The sequence below is a fragment of the Artemia sp. Qi Xiang Cuo genome, chromosome 14 (genome assembly GCF_049724085.1).
Source record: "Artemia sp. Qi Xiang Cuo chromosome 14, ASM4972408v1, whole genome shotgun sequence".
Classification (NCBI taxonomy): domain Eukaryota; kingdom Metazoa; phylum Arthropoda; class Branchiopoda; order Anostraca; family Artemiidae; genus Artemia; species Artemia sp. Qi Xiang Cuo.
The window spans coordinates 66,051,380-66,072,417 of record NC_142807.1 but is presented as its reverse complement, the minus strand read 5'-3'; the positions used below and the strand labels follow the sequence as shown (position 1 = coordinate 66,072,417).

The window sequence follows — 21,038 nt, the reverse complement described above, 5'->3', positions numbered from 1 at the left end:
CTCCAGCAGAAGATTCGTCCTCCCCTCTCTACCTGAAAAATGTTTGCATACTTCCCAGTAACAAATACTATACGTAAACAATTAGCAAGTTTTATAACTTAAAAACCTTTCCCCACGGACTGTGGGTGATCATGTTAACTCTAGAGACATAGTTATTGGATCTTTCATCTATGCTGAACAAAATAGCTATCTCAAAATTTTGATCGGATGATTTTAGAAAAAATTGGCGTGGGAGGGGGTCTAGTTGCCGTCCAATTTTTTGGGTCACTTAAAAAGGGCACCAGATATTTTCATTTTTGTTAGAATGAGCCCTCTAATGACGTTTTAGGCCAACTGGGTCGATAGGATCACCCCTGGGAAAAAATAAAATAAACACGCATCCGTGATCTTTCTTCTGGCAAAAATTACAAAATTCCACATTTTTATAGATAGGAGCTGGAAACCTCTACAGTAAGGTTCTTTGATACGCTAAATCTGATGTGTGATTTCCATTAAAATTCTATGGCTTCTAGGGGCTTTTTCTTTTTTTTCGAAAATCAGGCAAATTTTCTCAGCCTCGTAGATTTTGATGGGTAAGACTAAACTGAACGAACCTTATATATTTGGAATCATAGGCAGCGCAATCGCGCTGCCTAAGTAAAGAACGATGGTGGCACAATGTATTACTTTTTTTCCATTGGAAAAGGGCTCATTCCTTTGGAAATTGGAGTGGCTAGTGTCCTTTTTAATTAGAAAGTGATTTGAAAGTTGAAAGTGAATGGAGGGCAAGTAGCCCCCCCCCACGCCCTTTATTCCCCCAAAAACATACAATAAAAATTTTGTTATAGCCATTTTGTTCAGCGTAGTTGATTTCCAGATAGAAAATATATTTTTGAGGAAGACAATCCCCCACAACCCTCAGGGCAAGTGTTTTAAGTTATGCCCTGGGGGTACATATGAACGATGTTGGCACAATGTATTATTTATTATTTTTTTTTCCTTTAGACCAGGGCACTTCGTATCGAAGCAGTTGTCGTAGAAACTTCGAAAAGGGCTCATTCAATTGAAAATTGGAGTGGCTTGTGCCCTTTTTAATAGTCGAAAGTGATTGGAAGGCGATTAACACCCCTTCCACGCCCATCATTTCCAAAAACACATCCAATCAAAATTTGAGATATCCATTTTGTTCAGCGTAGTTGATTTTCAGATAGAAATTATGTTTTTGAGGAGAACACTACCCCACAGCCCTCAGGGCAAGTGTTGTAAGTTATGCTCTGGAGGCAAATAAGGTTTTTTATAGAAGGCGTTGTCGTAGAAACTTCAAAAAAGGCTCATTCGATTAGAAATTCAAAGGGCTAGTGCCCTTATAGTAGTTGAAAGTGATTTGAGGGTAACTAACCCTCCTCACGCCTACCTTTTCCCAAACACATCCAATCAAAATTTTGAGATAGTCATTTTATTCAACGTAGTTTTAAGTTCTGGAAATTAGGTCGTTGAGGATGACAACCCCCCCCCCCCCCACAGCCCTCAGGGCATGGGGTTGTAAGTTATGCCCTGGGGGCATATAAGGTTTTTGTAGAACGCTTTGTCGTAGAAACTTCAAGAAGTGCTCATTCTATTGGAAATTGAAATGGCTAGTGCCCTTTTTAATAGTCGAAAGTGATTGGAAGGCAACTAACACCCCTTCCACGCCCACCATTTCCCCAAACACATCCAATAAGAACTTTGAGATAGCCATTTTGTCCCACGCAGTTTAAAGTTCAGGAAATTATACCTTTGAGCAGGACACTCCCCTCAGAATCTTCAGTGCAATGGTTATAAGTTATGCACTGGGGGCATCTACAGTGTTTATTGAAATATTTGTCATAGAAACTTGAAAAAAGGCTCATTTAGCTTAAAATTCAAAAGGCTAGTGCTCTTTTTAATAGTCGAAAGTGATTTGAGGGCAACTAACCCCCCTCTCACCCCCACAGACCTCAGGCAAGGGTTGTAATTTATGCCCTGGGGGCATATAAAGTTTTTACTGAAAGCGTTGTCGTAGAAATTTCAAAGAGGCTCATTCAATTGGAAATTGAAAGGGCTAGTGGCTTTTTTAATTGTTGGAAGTGATTGGATAGCGACTAACGCCCCTCTCACGCCCACCATTTTCCCAAACACATCCAATCAATATTTTGAGATAGCCATTTTGTTCAACGTAGTTGAAAGTTCTGGAAATTAGTTCTTTTAGGTTGACAACCCCCCTCACAGCCCTCAGTGTAAGGATTGTAAGTTATGCCCTGGGGGCATATAAGGTTTATATAGAAAGTTGTTGTAGAAATTTCAAAAAGGGCTCATTTGATTGGAAATTGAAATTGCACCTTTTTCATAGGCAGCGCAATCGCGGTGCCTCAGTAAAGAACGATGTTGGTGCAATGTATTTTTTTTTTTTTTTTCATACCGGGACACTTCCTATCGAAGGAGTTGTCGTAGAAACTTCAAAAAGCGCTCATTCAATTTGAAATTGGAATGGCTACTGCCCTATTTAATATTCGAAAGTGATTGGAAGGCATCAACACCCCTTCCATGCCCACCATTTCCTCGAACACATCCAATCAAAATTTTGAGATAGCTATTTTGTTCAGCGTAGTTGATTTCCACATAGAAATTATGTTTTTGAGGAGGACATTCCCCCACAGCCCTCAGGACAAGGGTTGTAAGTTATGCCCTTGGGGCATATAAGGTTTTTATAGAAAGCGTTGTCGCAGAAACTTCAAAAAAGGCTCATTCGATTGGAAAAAGGGGTAGTGCCCTTTTTTTATAGTCAAAAGTAATTGGAGGGCAACTAATCCCCCTCTCAAGCACACCTTTTCCCCAAACACATCAAATGAAAATTTTGAGATAGCCATTTTGTTCAACGTAGTTGATAGTTATTAAAACTGGATCTTTCAGGATGACCCCTTGCCCTGAGGCCCAAGAGCCCTCAGGGCAAGGGTTATAAGTTATGCCCTGGGGGCAAATAAGGTTTTCATAGAAAGCGCTGTCGTAGAAACTTCAAAAAGGGCTCATCTGATTGGAAATTGGAATGGCTAGTACCCTTTTTAATAGTCCAAAGTGATTGGAAGGTAACTAACACCCCTTCCACGCCCACCATTTATCCAAACAGACCCAATCAAAATTTTTAGGTAGCCATTTTGTTCAAAGTGATTGAAAGGTCCGGAAATTATATCTAAGAGGATAACACTCCTCCACAGCCCTCAGGGTAAGGATTTTAAGTTATGCACTGGGGGCATGTAAGGTTTTTATTGAAAGCTTTGTCGTAGAAACTTGAAAAAGGGCTCATTCGATTGGAAGCTCAAAGGGCTAGTGCCTTTTTAATAGTCGAAAGTGATTGGATGGATTGGACCGAGTCAAACTCAAAACGAGCAGAATTAACATAAGTTGGGCTCAGAACCCCTATGCCTTCCCAAGGCCAGAACGTAATTTGCACTTTACTGAAAAAATTGAATGAACATGCAAATGAATGTGCATTGTCAGTTTAATGTACATATACTGATATTTAGTAATCAAAATGTTAATATTATTTGATTTATTAAAGTTATAAAAGTAAAAACATTTATATTTTTTTTTATATTTTTTCTCGCCTTGGGAAGTCATAGGGGCTTTGAGCCCAACTTATGTTAATTTCTGTTCGTTTTGAGTTTGACTCGGTTATTTACTGTAATTTCTGTTCGTTTTGGGTTTCATTTATTTATCGATGCTGATTTGTGGTAGTTTCACGCTTGGTAGATTATTTGTTTTGATCGTTGCTCATTTTTTATTTAATGGAGTTCTTTACTTTTCTTTGAAAAACTTATTTTGTGGATTTTTTTTTAATTAATCAGAATAATAAACCAATTCTTTTGGTATATCTATTGGTGTCAAAATTTAGTTTTTTAGAGTTTCGGTCACTATTGCGCCGGGTCGCTCCTTACTTACAGTTCTTTACCACGAACTGTTTGAAGCGGAGAAATATTGAAATAAGGAAGCTATTTTGAAAAATCAAACCGCCTCTCTCTCCTCAGAAAAATTTCCAAACCTCAGGTACATCAATCTGAAATTCATGGGCGCTATTTTATGAATATAGAGATGCGGGAGGAGATGTATTTTTAAAAATCTATGGGCGTAATTTTGTTGTTTTTTTATTTTTTTCACTGAAAACACTAAAAAGAGTATTTTTCAATGAAAATACCAACAAATCATATTTTTCAAATCTAGGGATCGGCGGGGTAAAAATGTAAAGGGGTTAGCCCTCCTTACAATCAATTACCACCGTGTATGGGAGGGGGGTATACCTCCCTCCCATTGACTCACATGCTAAAACTACTTTTAGGTTGATGTGCCTTGAGGAAGATTACTTTTTCGTATTTTATTTTATTGTAATGCCTTTTTTTAGTCAGGGCTTACAGTTCATTAATTTCAAGTCTATAATTTATATTAATAATATTATTAATAATAATAATATTAATATTATAATATAATAATATTAATATTATTATATAATATTATTTATTATATTATGTTAATATTATTAATATCGATTAAAAAAAATATTTCTTCATTAAAAAAAATTATTAAAAAATAATATTAATAATAATAATAATATAATAGTGTGATTATATTAAATTATTATTATAATAATGTTAATAATAATAATCATATGATAATGTGATTATATTAATAAAATGACATACTGACCTACTAAAAGTTTCATTGAAATTTTATAGATGGTGTATTTGTTACACTGCGTCCTAAGAACGAACGGACATATATTGGATACATTTTTTATGGTAGGACTGTAAGATCTTCTTTAGAATTCTTTCTTCCTTTTTTCAATTGGAAAAACCTTGGAGAAAAATATGGCTCCCAACAAGGTGCTTAAATTATTGATCTGAAAATTTCCGAACGGGATTGCTTTGACAGCATTCTATAAAGGTTTGGGGCTATATTGGCTGGAAGCAATCGTGAAAACTAATAAACGACGTTAATTATTGCCCAAAATTTAGCCCTTTTTAGCTAAATTTATTAATTCAAATGTTTATTACTTGAATTCAATGGGTAAAATAAGGAAAAATTACAATCGGTATATCATAAACAATAAGTGGAACAACAGAGAAATTTTTATACAAGACAGTGGAACGCAACTTTAAATGAATATTTCAACCCTATATCCAAGGGCCGTCCTCAACAAAGCAAACGAAGAAACAACCAGTATAAAAGGAACTTAAATTCAAATTCGATCATTAAAACTGAAAAAAGTTTTTTTTTTAATTTTAAAAACAGCCCTAATATCATTACTTCAAGGAAGCTCATCCAGGACTGGTACACCAAGCGAAGTGGAAAAAGAACAATTCATTCAAATGGAATAAAAAATACTTACAGACAAGCTCTGAAAGCTAATCTTGCTTTCTTGGCAGCCAGCCTAGAAGGTCTATCCGTAACAGGTTGAGTGGAATTATTTACTTTTTTTTAATATAATTAGTTAAATCATTCCTAATTAAATTTGTATACAGAGCATTAAGCGAATATCCCCTCAAATTTCTATTTAAAGAAATATCACTGTTTATTTTGATTTTAATTTCAATCTTCGTTGCTGTTTAAACCGGTATATCAGATAATCTACACATAAGTGTAGATTAAGAATGAAATAAGTGCCTAGCAAAATGACATTGTTTAATGCTCCATCTAAATATAACAATCATTTCCTATACAAGTTCCTTTGGATAAGTTTTTCAGTAATTTTTATTTTCAGAATTTCCTCTTTTCCCACCTTTAGTAGCTGTTTTGACAACTAAAAAAGTTCTGACTTTACTAAAAGATTCTGGAAGTCAGAAAACCCAGCTTCAGTTAGCAAAATTAGACCTGTTCTAGGCAGGGTCGGATCCAGGATTTTTTTTAGGGGGGGGGGCAAAATATGTTAATCCGAAAATAAATTTTGTTGGGGGGCGCAAAATAGGTTGATCTGATAAACTTGCGTTAGGAGCAAGTTTAATTAGCGCAAACTTGACTTAATTAAGTAAATTACTCCCCTTTAGACTACGCTAGGGTGCCCCCCTCGCCCCCCGCCTCTGGATCCGCCACTGATTCTAGGCCCTCGTCGCTGCAACAATATCATATGATAATAAAAGTAAAACACCTTGTTTTACCTTACACCTTGTTTTCGTTTTTCAACATTTCTTTGTTGTCGTCATGACTTCCTGAAGAAAGTACAACGGAAATGAAAGAAAACCTAAGGTAACGATTTGGATGTTTTGGTAACCGTGACATATCATGTTTATAGGTTATGTAGAAGAGTCGCACAATCTATGCTATGGCAAATTTTGGGCTGGAAGATAGACTTTTACATAAATCACGAAAGAATCACGAAAGAAAAACGGTTAGCTTAATAGTTTTTGAAGCTGTGCAACCGGTGCAACCTGCCTCCCTTTTTTATTGAGGGAGGAGGCGTCCTTAACCCACTTTATGCCCCAATCACACAGTATACTTTAATGAGATCCTATCATAAGGACACATACAGACAAAAAAGGGCTAAATTTGGGCTTGAGGGTGAGGAAGGTAAGCTACCGAGTCCTCAGGCCGTATAGCTGTGGTGTTGGTTAATGAAAATATGGCGAGAGATTTATTTTTCAAATTTTTTTTGGGGGGGGGGGGGAATTTCTTGTTTTTGTCTGAGAATATCAAAAAAGTTGTTTTTCAAAATCTGCGATGGGCCAAAAATCTAGGGGGTAATTGGTATTCCTGCCTCCTAAATTGTTATTAGTACTCTCATGGCAGACTATAACGTAGTAGATGGAAGTTGGGGCTTGAAATTTTTTTAGTGATTAATGTTATATTAAATCAAAAGTGCTTTAAATCTTGCTCGCAGGTACCTAATGCCAGTAGACTTTGCACCTGACATTTTAGAAAACTCTACGGTCTGGGAAATAGCAGGTTGCAAACCTTCATAGTTTTCAGAATCCCAGAATTTCTTTTCTTCGAAGTCAGGTATCGCCTGGGTAGTAATAGCCAGTGGTAAAAAAACATATCTTGGAAAAAATTATTCAAAATTAGCCTTATACTAATCAGGGGCGAATCTCTAGCATTTTTATTGGGGGGGGGGGCAAGAGGTGTCCATATCTGGATAGTCAAAGAGCATGGGATGTATAATATTTTTTCTCCACATTATTGGGGGAGGGCAACTGCCCCCCCCCCTTTCCACCCCCAAACGACGCCCCTGATGAACTTCAACTAATTCAGGAATATTCCTGAATAAACTTGGTGGACACAGAAGTTGTCATTTAAAAACCCATCTATTCTGTCTACTTGGCTAAAGGCACATACACTATAGGTTTCAGGCCAACCAAAATGATTTTGTTCAAGGACTTGAAAAGGGGCATACACTATGAGCATTGAAATGTCCCGTTGGGTCAAGGTACTTTCAAGCAGATCATAATTTTGAGCCAATCGTTGTGCAAAATCTGCCTACATTTCTGCTAAAAAGCCAGGCGTTGGGGGTAGCATTAGAGGGGCACTTCAGGCTTTCATTTTCGATTTTCGTGTTCAGAAGGGTGTAAAATTTTTCCGAAAAATACGGAAGAGCTGGTATTTCTTTTATGCTTGTAGTCTGACAGCTCTAAATGGGTACCTGGAGAAATCTGGGGAGGGTAAACAGGAAGAGTGTGCGAAAGCACAGGATGGTTGGCCCCTAACCCCCCATTGCACTTCCTGGCTGAAGGGCCAAGAAGCGGAGATCAGCATTGCCGGTAGGGACTGTAAAGTCCAATGCCTAATACTTTTTTTTTTACCTTACCTTGTAGTCTGACAGGCTTTGCCACGAGAAAGCTTTATAGTCAAATGTGTTTTCTAAAAGTTTGTTCTTGTTCACATATTTTGTCTTGTGATCAATTATTAGATCTGTCTTTCAATGGTTTTGAATTGCTTAGGATAGTTTTCTAGCATGTGCTGACTTCAAAAATAAATGAGATTTTGTCTAGTTCCCATGTTTTTTAACATAGTGAATCTTGGAATGTTTTCTTACCTGGAATAATAAATTTCAACAAATTTTTAAAACCACTGATTTGAAACTAGGGCTGCTGAACAAAATATCATAAATTTTTGATTTCAGCCTCCGAGTGTACATTAAATAATTTTCTTGAAAACACACAAACACAAAAAAAAAATCAACTTAATATCTAATTTTTGTAGACAAAACTGGCAAATCTTTAGGCTACATAAAAACTGTGGTAAACATAAAAATTCAGATTAGGATGCAGTTACATTAAATATTTCTCCGAAAAAAAAAATATTAAGCATAACACCCAAATTTTGCGGAAAAGGTTAAGAGATATCTAGGGTATACATAAGTTTTGGCAAACAGAAGAATTTTGACTGATTTTTCAAAATTAGCTTAGCTACATTGGAAACGCTGCCCAAACAACAACGTGTTGTTTAGCAAAATCAGCAAAAAAGAAATAATAATAATAAAAAAAATATTGACGCAGTTGTATTTTTCAGGCATTGGCTACGCAACAACGGCTGTCTGCTTTTTCCTCAATGTCTACTACATTGTTGTTGTGGCATGGGGGCTACATTACCTCTTCGCATCGTTTTCTTGGGAACTTCCATGGGGCTCTTGCGACAATCCATGGAATACTAAAGCCTGTGTGAATTTTGAAATGGGTGCAAATATGTCACAAATACCGGGAAAATATGCCAAAGACGCCACTCTTGAGTACTGGGAGTAAGTTAATCTGGTTTTGCCGAGACGCAGAGCTAGATATGTTTATTTCTGTCTATTTTGGATTTCTCAAAAGAAGCTCTTGCTATTTTGGGCCTGGAATAATTAACAGGAAAATAATTAGAAGGTCATATCTAACTAAAGGAAATAGAAAAATTACAGAGAAAAGTAGTAACAAAAATAACAAAGAGAAAATAGAACAGCAAGTAGAACAAAATGTAGTAAATCGAAAAAATACAAGACACTAAAAGTAAATGTTAGTAGAAGGGCCTTATTGAGCCCCATTGCCCACCCCTGCTGCCACCTACAACTTTTTTTAACACCATATATTATCATAGAACCACGTGGTTTATGGTTTTTGTCAATGAGAATGAAAAAAAACAGGAATTTTGTCACATTTATGGATGTTTTCTTGGAGGGTTATGTGTGGTGGTCGATTTATTTGATGTTTTTAATGGATGTTTAATGGTTTTTGTCAGTGAGAACGAAAAAAAAGGAACTTTGTCACACTTATGTATGTCAAAAGCAATTCATTTCTGTTTTATGGTTTTCTCACTGATAATGAAAAAAAAGGAATTTTATCACTTGGAAAAACAGGAATTTTCTCACATTTATGTCTGTTTTCATGGACGGTTATGTGTGTTGATTAATTTATTTGATGTTTTTCATGGTTGTCAACATCAAATTATGGATGTTTTATGGTTTTTGTCAGTGAGAATGAAAAAACAGGAATTTTCTCACTTGGAAAAACAGGAATCTTCTCACTTGCAAAACCATAAACCACGAGGTCCTGTCACGAGTAGCACCTGTGAACTTGATTTACATAATCGCTAGGGGAAATTATTGATTCACAAAGGGGAAATTAAGAAACATTAAGGCATCTTTAATCTTAAGTATGTGGGATAAACGTTCTTTAGGTCAGAGAAAATAATTCATATTATATTTTTAAATATGGATTCATTGATCTTTAGTGTCAGGAATGATAATTGACATCACTTGTTATCTTCGAATTATGCGGGAGTCTAAAGAGATAGAAATTCTATTTTTAAATACGGCTTCACTGAGCTTTAAGTCGGAGAGATAAATTGATATTCTAACGAAAACCTAATAGTTTAGATAGGAAAATTTATGAGATGAAGAGATTAACGTAGGAAAGGGTTTCCTAGAAATTTGAAATGCGTTAGCGCAGAGATGCCAAACAAAAGGAACACGCTGAAATTACGTTTAGGGATTATTTGGGTGAAACCGTTTTATCCATTTTATGGGATTATTTGGGCGAAACAGTTAGAGACATTTTGAAAGAAGATTTTAGGAAAGGTTTTAGAAGAGAATTTGAGGGTGAAACTCTGTGGTCGTTATAATACACAAGTTTCATTTGAACAGCGTTGTGAGGTCCTCTACCCCAACCCCAAAGGGTTCCGATCCCCCACCCCAACCCCGAAGGAAGCCACCGGTCCTCAAAGGTCCACTGGGCTCCCAAAGAGCCCCAGCCCCCCAAACGCCCTACTCAGACCCTCAAAGGCCCTCCTCTGGTCCTCAAAGGGCCCCCGGACTCCCAAAGGGCACCCCGGACCCCAAAGGCCCTCCCCCCGGTCCTCAAAGGTCCCCCGGGCCCGAGAAGCGCCGCGGGGCCGGAATGCGGCGCATGGGGATGCGCCGCAGGGGGATGCGCCGCGGGTCAGGGGAAGCGCCGCAGGGATGCGCCGAAGGGATGCGCCGCACGGATCCGCTGTAGGGATGCGCCGCTTTTTGTTAGAGTTCTAGTTTACTTTAATTTCAGTTAAGAGTTTGATGTTTTACCTTTGAGTTTCAGTTTGAGTTCTAGTTTAGTTTTAGTTAAGAGTTTACAGTTTTTAGCTTAGAGTTTTTGTTGAAGTTGTACTTTAGAGTTGTTTCAATTAAGAGCTTTGATCTTTAGCTTTGAGTCTTAGCATAGAGTTTTTGTTAGGGTTCTAGTTTATTTTAATTTTAGTTAAAAGTTTTTTTTCTTTCATTTGATTTTCAGATATATTTATATTTTATTTTTTTTTTATTTTATTATTTATATTTTTTATCATAGAGTTTTAGATTAGAGTTTTTGTTGAAGTTCTAGTATAGTTTAGTTTTAGTTAATAGTTTAGAGTTATAGCTTAGAGTCTTAGCTTAGAGTTTTTGTTAGAGTTCTAGTTTATTTTAATTTTATTTTAGAGTTTATAGTTTTAGCTTAGTCTTAGATTAGAGTTTTTTTGTTAGAGTTATATTTTAGTTTAATTTTAGTTAAGAGTTTGATTTTTTTACCTTTGAGTTTAAGTTAGAGTTTTAGTTTAGTTTTTAGTTAAGAGTTTTGTGTTTTACCTTAGAGTCTTAGCTTAGAGTTTTAATTTGAGTTCTAGTTTAGTTTAGTTTTATTTAAGATTTTAGAATTTTATATTAGAGTTTTTTTTTTTAGAGTTATAGTTTAGTTTAATTTTATATAAGAGTTTGATTTTTTTACCTATTAATTTAATTTAGAGTTATAGTTTAGGTTTAGTTAAGAGTTTAGAGTTTTTAGCTTAGAGTTTTTGTTTAAGTTCTATTTTAGTTTAGTTTTAGTTAAGAGTTTAGAGTTTTAGCTTAGAGTCTTAGCTTAGAGTTTTTGTTAGAGTTCTAGTTTAGTTTAATTTTATTTAAGAGTTTGATGTTTTTACTTTGAGTTTCAGTTAGATTTCTAGTTTAGTTTAGTTTTAGTTAAGAGTTTAGAGTTTTTAGCTTAGAGTCTTAGCTTAGAGTTTTTGTTTGTGTGTGTGTGTAAGTTTTTGTGTGTGTGCGAGGTTTTTTGTGTGTGCTTATATCAATTCTATTTTCCTAAAATAATATAAAATTTTCGTATGTGTATGTGTGTGTAATAAGTTTTTGTGTGTGTGTAAGTTTTTGTGTGTGTTTAAGTTTTTGTGTGTGTAAGTTTTTTTGTGTGTGTTATTTTTTTTTGTGTGTTTTTTTTTTTTTTTGTGTGTTTTAGTTTTTTTTTTTTATTTTAGTTTTTTGTTTGTGTAAGTTTTGTGTGTTTATATTATTTTTTTTGTTTATGTTATTTTTTTTTTTTTTGTTTGTTTTTGTGTGTGTGTGTAAGTTTTGTATGTATTTAAGTTTTTTTTTTGTGTGTGTGTAAGTTTTTGTGTGTTAGTATTTTTTTTTTTGTGTTTAATTTTTTGTTTGTGTATGTTTTTTTGTGCGTTTTTGTAATTTTTTTTGTTTGTTTTATGGTTTTGATGTGTTTATGTTTGCTTGTGTTTGTTTTTTTTTTTATGTTTTTTTTTTTTTTTTTGTTTTTTTATGTGTTGGTGTAATAAGTTTTTGTGTGTGTGTAAGTTTTTGTGTGTGTGTAAGTTTTTGTTTGTTTTTGTTTTTGTGTGTGTGTTAGTTTTTTTGTGTGTGTGTAATCTTTTTTGTGTATATTTAAGTTTTTGTGTGTAAGGTTTTTGTGTGTATGTAAGTTTTTGTGTGTATGTAGTGTGTGTTTAGGTTTTTGTGTGTGTAAGTTTTTGTGTGTGTGTAAGTTTTTTTTTGCATGTGTAAGTTTTTGTGTGTGTGTAAGTTTTTTGTGTGTATGTAAGTTTTTGTGTGTGTAAGTTTTTGTGTGTATGTAAGTTTTTGTGTGTATGTAAGTTTTTGTGTGTGTGTAAGTTTTTGTGTGTGTTTAGTTTTTTGTGTTCGTGTGTAAGTTTTTTTTTGTGTTTGTTTAATTTTGTTTTTGTCTGTAAGTTTTGTGTTATGTATTAAGTTTTTGTGTGTGTGTGTAAGAGTTTTTTTGGTTGGTTATGTTTTTGTTTGCTTGTTTTTACGTATGCGTTTTGTTGTGTTTGTTCGTGTTTAAGTTTTTATGGGTTGGTATTAGTTAGTGTTAGTGTAAGTTTTTGTGTGTGTGTGTATTATTTTGATATTGTGTGTGTAAGTTTTTGTGTGTGTGTGTATTTTTTAGTTTTATATTATTTGTCTGTTTGGGTTAGTATTTGTATGTGTGTGTGTGTGTGTGTGTATGTGTTTGTGTGTGTTTAAGTTTATGTGTGTGTAATTTTTTATGTGTGTGTAAGTTTTTGTGTGTGTCTAATTTTTTTTGTGTGTGTGTAAGTTTTTGTGTGTGTAAGTTTTGTGTGTTTGGTTAAGTTTTTGTTTGTGTGTGTTAATTTTTTTGTGTTTTTAAGTTTTCGTGTGTGTGTGTAAGTTTTTGTGTGTGTGTAAGTTTTTGTGTGTGTGTTAGTTCTTTTGTGTGTGTTTAAGTTTTTGTGTGTGTGTTAGTTTTTGTGTTTGTGTTAGTTTGTGTGTGTGTGTAAGTTTTTTTTGTGTGTGTGTAAGTTTTTGTGTGTGTGTAATTTTTTGTATGTGTGTAAGTTTTTGTTTTTGTAAGTTTTTTTTTATTTTTAATTTTTTTTTTTTTTGTTTGTTTTTTTTTGTGTGTTTGTTTGTTTTTGTGTGTGTAAGTGTGTTTTTGTTTTTGTAATTTTTTGTGTGTGAGTGAGTTTTTTTGTGTGTGTGTGTTTGATTTTTTGTGTGTTTGTAAGTTTATTTGTTTGTGTGTGTTTTTTTGTGTGTTTTTTAGTTTTTTTGTGTGTGTAAGTTTTTTTGTTTGGTTTTAAGTTTTTTTTTGGGTGTGTAATTTTGTTTGATTGCTTTATTTTTTGTTTGTGTGTTTAAGTTTTTTTTTTTTTTTAAGTGTGTTTTTTTTTTGAATTTTTTTTTTGTTTTTAAGTTTTTGTGTGTGTGTGTAAGTTTTTGTTTTTGTGTGTGTAAGTTTGTGTGTGTTTGTAAGTTTTTTTTTGTGTGTGTTAGTTTTTTTGTGTGTGTTAGTTTTTGTGTGTGTGTAAGTTTTTGTGTGTGTGTAAGTTTTTGTGTGCGTTTTAGATTTTGTGTGTGTTTAAGTTTTTTGTGTGTGTGTGAGTATTTTTGTGTGTGTGTAATCTTTTGTGTTTGTGAGTTTTTGTGTATGTACCCATATCAGTTATATATTCCTAAAATAATATAAAAATTTTCACTTCAATTCAGATTTTTCTAAAACAGATAAAAGAATTTAAAATTCTGTTCTAAATTTTTCATTGAAGATAGAAAAGTTCAAGTTCTCTTCTGAATTTTACAAGAGAACATAGTTCAATTCTATTTTCTCCAGAGAAAATAAAAAGCTTCCACTTCAGTTTTAAGTTCACCAAGACATGAAAAATTTAAAGTTCACTTCTAAATTTTTCCGTAGAAGATAGGAAAAGTTATACTATGATTCTGATTATTTTCCATGAAGATAAAAAGTTTCACTTTAATTCTAAATTTTCTTAAATTCAATTCCGACCTTTCTCAAAGAGATGAAAAAATTTAAAGTTCTGTTCCAAATATTTTCCCGGAAGAAGAAAAGTTCAACTTCGATTCTGAATTTTCTCAATGAAAATGAAATAAGTTATTGATCAAATCTATTTTCCCGAAATAATATAAAAAGTTTCCACTTCAATTCAGATTTAACTCAAAGAGATGAAAAAATTAAAAATACTGTTCCAAATTTTTCATATAATATATAAAAGCTCATGTTCTCTTCTGAATTTTACCAAAAAGAACACAATTAATTTCTTATTTCTCCAGAGAAAATAAAAACCTTAAACAGGTCCTTGACCATGAATATAAAAAGTTTCACTTTAATTCTAAATTTTCTTAAATTCAATTCCGACCTTTCTCAAAGAGATGAAAAAATTTAAAGTTATGTTCCAAATATTTTTCCGGAAGAAGAAAAGTTCAACTACGATTCTGAATTTTCTCACTGAAAATGAAATAAGTTATTGATCAATTCTATTTTCCCAACATAATATAAAACATTTCCACTTCAGCTAAGATTTTTCTCAAAGATATGAAAAATTTTTAAATACTGTTCCAAATTTTTCATAGAATATATAAAAATTCAAATTCTATTCTGAATTTTACCAACGAACACAATTCAGTTTTCATTTCTCCAGAGAAAATAAATATCTTCCACAGATTATTTTTCATGAAGATAAAAAAAATTTTACATAGAAGATAGGAAAAGTTATACTATGATTGTAATTATTTTCTATGAAGATAAAAAGTTTCACTTCAATTTTAAATTTTCTCAAAGAAGTGAAGAAAAGTTCAACTTCGATTCTGAATTTTCGCAATGAAAATGAAATAAGTTATTGATCAATTCCATTTCCCCAAAATAATATAAAAATTTTCCACTTCAGTTCAGATTTTTCTCAAACAGATGAAAAAATTTTAAATGATTTTCCAATTTTTTTCATAGAAGATAGAAAAGTTCAAGTTCTCTTCCGAATTTTACCAAAGAACATAATTCAATTCTAATTTCTCCAGAGAAAATAAAAAGCTTCCACGTCAGTTTTAAGTTCACCAAGACATAAAAAATTTAAAGTTCAGTTCTAAATTTTTCCATAGAAGATAAGAAAAGTTATACTATGATTTTGATTATTTTCATGAAGACTTTAAATTTTTTATGTCTTTGAGAAATTAGGAACTGAAATGGAAGCTTTTTCATTTTCAATGGTAAATTTCAGAATTGAGCTAACTTTTTTTCTCTTCTCTAAGAAAATTCATATGAGACCTTACACATTTTGCACTTCTTCGAGAAAAATCAGAATTAAATTAGAGTTTCATATATTCCTGAAAAATATTCAAAATCAAAGTATAGCTTTTCCTATCTTCTATGAAAAATTTGGAACAATGTTTTAAATTTTTTCATCTCTTTGAGAAAAATCTGAACTGATGTGGAAAATTTTATATTATCTTTGGAAAATATAATTGATAAATAACTTAGTTAATTTTCATTTACAAAATTCAGAATCGAAATGAAACTTTTCTTCTTCTGAACAAATATTTGGAACATAACTTTAAATTTTTTAAAATCTTTGAGATTGGTCTTAATTAAATTTCAGAAAATTTTTAATTGAAGTTAAACTTTGTATCTTCATTAAAATAATTAAAATCATTGTGTAAGTTTTTTTATCTGCTATTGAAAAACTTAGAACTGAACTGTAAATTTTTTATTTATTGGTAAACTTAAACTGAAGTGTAAGATTTTTATTTTATATGGAGAAATTAGAATCGAATTATATTATGTGTTAAAATTCAGAAAATAATTTAAACTTTTGAATCTTCTATGAAAAAATTTGTAACTTCATTTTAAATTTTTTAATCTGTTTGAGAAAAATCTGAATTGAAGTGGAAAATTTTTATATTATTTTTGGGAAATAGACCTGATCAGTAATTTATTTCATTTTAATTGCGAAAATTCAGAATCGAAGTTGAACTTTTCTTCACTTCTTTGAGAAAATTTAGAACTAAAGTGAAACTTTTTATCTTCCTGGAAAATAATCACAATCATAGTATAACTTTTTCTATCTTCTATGGGAAATTTTTTTTATCTTCATGGAAAATAATCTGTGGAAGCTATTTATTTTCTCTGGAGAAATTAGAATTGAAATGTGTTCTTTGGTAAAATTCAGAAGAGAACTTGAACTTTTCTATCTTCTATGAAAAATTTGGATCTGCGTTTAAAAATTGTTTCTCTCTTTGAAAAAAATCTGTCCCGTAGTGGAAACTTTTTATATATTTTTTTTGTGACATAGAATTGATCAGGAGCTTATATCATATCCAGCGTAAATACACAGCCTCTTAGTTGAGCTTTTCTTCTTCCGGGGACATTATCAAGTCCCAAGCTATCATTACCTTATCTCATTGAGATTGGTTGGAACTGAATTTAAGAAAATTTAGAATTAAAGTGAAACTTTTTATCTTCATGGAAAAAAATCTGTGGAAGCTTTTTATTTTCTCTGGAGAAATTAGAATTGAATTGTGTTCTTTGGTAAAATTCAGAAGAGAACTTGAACTTTTCTATCCTCTATGACAAATTTGGAACAGTGTTTTAAATTTTCTCATCTCTTTGAGAACAATATGAACTGAAGTGGAAACTTTTTATATTATTTTGGGAAAATAGAATTGATCAATAACTTATTTCATTTTCATTGAGAAAATTCGGAATCGAAGTTGAACTTTTCTTCTTCCGTGAAAATATTTGGAACAGAGCTTTAATTTTTTTCATCACTTTGAGAAAAGTCTGAAGTGAATTTAAGAAAATTTAGAAATAAAGTGAAACTTTTTATCTTCCTTGAAAATAATCAGAATCATAGTATAACTTTTACTATCTTCTACAGAAAAATTTAGAAGTGAACTTTAAATGTTTCATGTATTGGTGAACTTAAAACTGAAGTGAAAGCTATTTATTTTCTCTGGAGAAATTAGAATTGAATTATGTTCTTAGATAGAATTCAGAAGGGAACTTGAACTTTTCTATCTTCTATGAAAAATTTAGAACAGTATTTTAAATTCTTTCATCTGTTTGAGAAAAATCTGAATTGAAGTTGAAATTTTTATATTCTCTTATGAATATAGAATTTATATGTTCAAACACAAAAAATCTCACACACACACAAAAGATTACACACACACACACAAAAACATACACACACAAAAAAACTTACACACACACAAAAACTAAAACGCACAAAAAAACATACACACACACAAAACAATAAAAACACACATAAACTTACACACACACATAAACTTAACCACACACACAAAAACTGACAAATACAGAAAAAAATAAATAAACACAAATAATAATACACACGCAAAAAAATAAAATTACACCCAACCAAAAACTTACACACACACAAAAACATAAAAAAACACAATAAAAAAAACACACACAAAAAAACTTACACACACACAAAAACATACACACACACAAACGCATACAAACAAAAACAAAATATTAAACAAAAAAAAAAGCTTACACACACACAAAAACAACAATACACACAAATAAACTAAAACACACACACACAAGAACTTACACACACGCACACACAAAAACTTATACACACTCATAAACTTACACACACACACAATATATTACAAACACACACACAAACATACACACACACAAAAAATAACACACACACAAAAACTAACACACACACAAAAACAAACACACAAAAAAAATTACACACACACAACAAAATACACACACACAATAGAGTACACACACACACAAAAACTTGCGAGCCAACAAATAACTTACACACACACAAATAAATAACAACCAAAAAACCAATACACACACAAAAAAAACTACAGACAAAAAAAAAACTTACCCACACACAAACTAATACACACACACAAAAACAAAACAAAACGCAAATTCATACACACACACACAAAACATACACACACAAAATCATACACACACACAAAAAAACTAACACAAACAAAACACATTACACACAAAAACAATTACACACACACACATACTTACACACACACACACATACACTAAAACACAAACACAGACACATAAACACACACACACAATCACAAACACAAACAAACAAACTCAAACAAACACAAACAAACATACACACACACACAAAAACTTACGCAAACACAACAACTAACACACAAATACAAAATAACACACAAACGAAATCAAAAACACACATAAACACATACACTAAAAAACAAACAAACATACACAAACGAAATTACACACACACACACAAACTTGCAAAAAAACAAAAAAACTTACACACACACAAAAACTTACACACACACAAAAAAAAAACTTACACACACACAAAAAATTAAACACACACAAAAACATACACACACACACAAAAACATACATAAAAAAAAAAAAATAAATAAACACAAAAAAAAAAAAACAAAAAAAAACATAAATAAACACAAAAAACTAAAACACAAAAAAAAACTTACACATGCAAAAAAAAACTTAAAAAAACAAAAAAACTTAAAAACACAAGAAACTAAAAAAACACAAAAAAAAAAAAAAAACTTACACACACACAAAAACCATACACACAAAAAAAAATTAAACACACACACAAAAACTTACACACTCAAAAAAAAACTAACACACACACACAAAAAATAAAACACACAAAAAATAAAAAACAAAAAATAAATAACAAAAACACATAAAACTAAAAAAAAAACTAAAAAAAAAAAAAAAAAATAAACAAAAAAAAAAAATTAAAAACAAACAAAAAAAAATACACACACAAAAAAACTTACACACACACACAAAAAAAAGCAAAAAAACAAAAATACACACACACACAAAAAATTAAACACCCACCAAAAAAAACTAAAGCACAATAAAAAAAAGACACACAAAAAAAAAACTTACACACACACAGAAACTTACACACACACACAAAAAAATACACACACACAAAAAATAAAAAACACACAAAAACTTAAATAAAAAAAAAAAACTTACACACAAAAAAACTTACATAAACAAAAACACACTAAAGAAACACAAAAAATTAAAAAAGCAAAAAAAAAACTAGAACAGACAAACAAGAAAATACACACACAAAAACTTACACACACAAAAACTAACACACACACAAAAACTTATTACACACACATACACACACGAAAATTTTATATTATTTTATGAAAATAGAATTTATATGTGCACACACAAAAAAACTCGCACACACACAAAAACTTACACACACACACAAACAAAAACTCTAAGCTAAGACTCTAAGCTAAAAACTCTAAATTCTTAAATAAAACTAAACTAAACTAGAACACTAACTGAAAATCAAAGTTAAAACATCAAATTCTTAACTAAAATTAAACTAAACTAGAACTCTAACAAAAACTCTAAGCTAAGACTCTAAGCTAAAATTCTAAACTCTTAACTAAAACTAAACTAAACTATAACTTAAATAAAAAATCCAAGATAAAAAATATAAAATATTAAATAAAACTAAAAAAGAAATATAAATGAAAATAATATTTGAAAAAATCAAAATATTATATAAAATTAAACTAAACTATAACTCTAACAAAAAAAATATAAGATAAAATTCTAAAATCTTAACTAAAACTAAAATAAACTAGAACTCAAATTAAAACTCTAAGCTAAGACTCTAAGCTAAAACAACAAACTCTTAACTAAAAACTAAACAAAAACTATAACTGAAACTAAAAGTTAAAAAAATCAAACTCTTAAATAAAATTAAACTAAACTAGAACTCTAACAAAAAAACTCTAAGCTAAGACTAAGCTAAAACTCTAAACTCTAAAATAAAATTAAACTAAACTAGAACTCTAACAAAAACTCTAAGCTACGACTCTAAGATAAAACTCTAAACTCTTAACTAAAACTAAAATAAACTATAACTTCAACAAAAAATCTAATCTAAGACTCTAATCTAAAAACTATAAATTATTAACTAAAAATAAACTAAACTATAACTATAACTGAAACTCAAATGTAAAAAATAAAAATATTAAATATAACTAAAATAAAATATAAACATAGATAAAAATATAATATAAGACTATAATATAAAAATCTAAACTCTTAAATAAAACTAAACTAAACTAGAACTTCAATAAAAACTCTAAGCTAAAAAACTCTAAACTCTTAACTAAAACTAAACAAGAACTCTAACTGAAACTCAAAGTTAAAACATCAAACTCTTAACTAAAATAAAATTAAACAAGAACGCTAACAAAAAGCGGCGCATTCCAGCGGTACCTTTATGTAGCACACCCCTGTAGCGCTTCCCCCGATCCATAGTACATAATCCTGTGGTACCTCCCCATGCGGTGCATTCTGTGCTCATGGTAGGTCTCAGGCTCAATGGATAGTGTAATACTGGAGGGAGGGTCTCGGGGTTCCGGGGTGCCTGGGGGTGGTCCGGGGTCCTGGTGCGGAGCTGAAAGGGGTTGGTGAAGGTCTGCAGAGGGTGTTTGGGTAGCTGTGGGCTCTGGGGGAGCTCTGTGGGCCTTGGAGGACGGGGGGGTGCGTTCGGGGTTGGGGTGGGGGATTAGAACCCTGTGGGGTTGGGGTAGAGGACCTCACAACACTGTTCAAATGGAACTTGTGTATTATAACGACCACAGAGTTTCACCCTCAAATTCTCTTCTAAAACCTTTCCTAAAATCTTCTTTCAAAATCTCTCTAACTGTTTCGCCCAAATAATCCCATAAAATGGATAAAACGGTTTCGCCCAAATAATCCCTAAACGTAATTTCAGCGTGTTCCTTTTGTTTGGCATCTCTGCGCTAACGCATTTCAAATTTCTAGGAAACCCTTTCCTACATTAATCTCTACATCTCATAAATTTTCCTAGCTAAACTATTAGGGTTTCGTTAGAATATCAATTTATCTCTCCGACTTAAAGCTCCGTGAAGCCGTATTTAAAAATAGAATTTCTATCTCTTTAGACTCCCGTATAATTCCAAGATAACAAGTGAT

At 31.8% G+C, this 21,038-nt stretch overlaps 1 protein-coding gene across 2 annotated transcripts in view; it reads left to right on the top strand.

Moving 5' to 3' along the window:
- LOC148944767 (sodium- and chloride-dependent GABA transporter 2-like) overlaps window positions 1-21,038 on the top strand; it is a 151,907-nt gene that overhangs the window by 34,464 nt on the left and 96,405 nt on the right. For both annotated transcript variants that reach the window (XM_089100359.1, XM_089100358.1), the window contains exon 3: window positions 8,488-8,713. In XM_089100359.1, coding sequence (XP_088956485.1) covers window positions 8,488-8,713 — 226 coding nt within the window. The remainder of the gene's footprint in view (window positions 1-8,487; window positions 8,714-21,038) is intronic.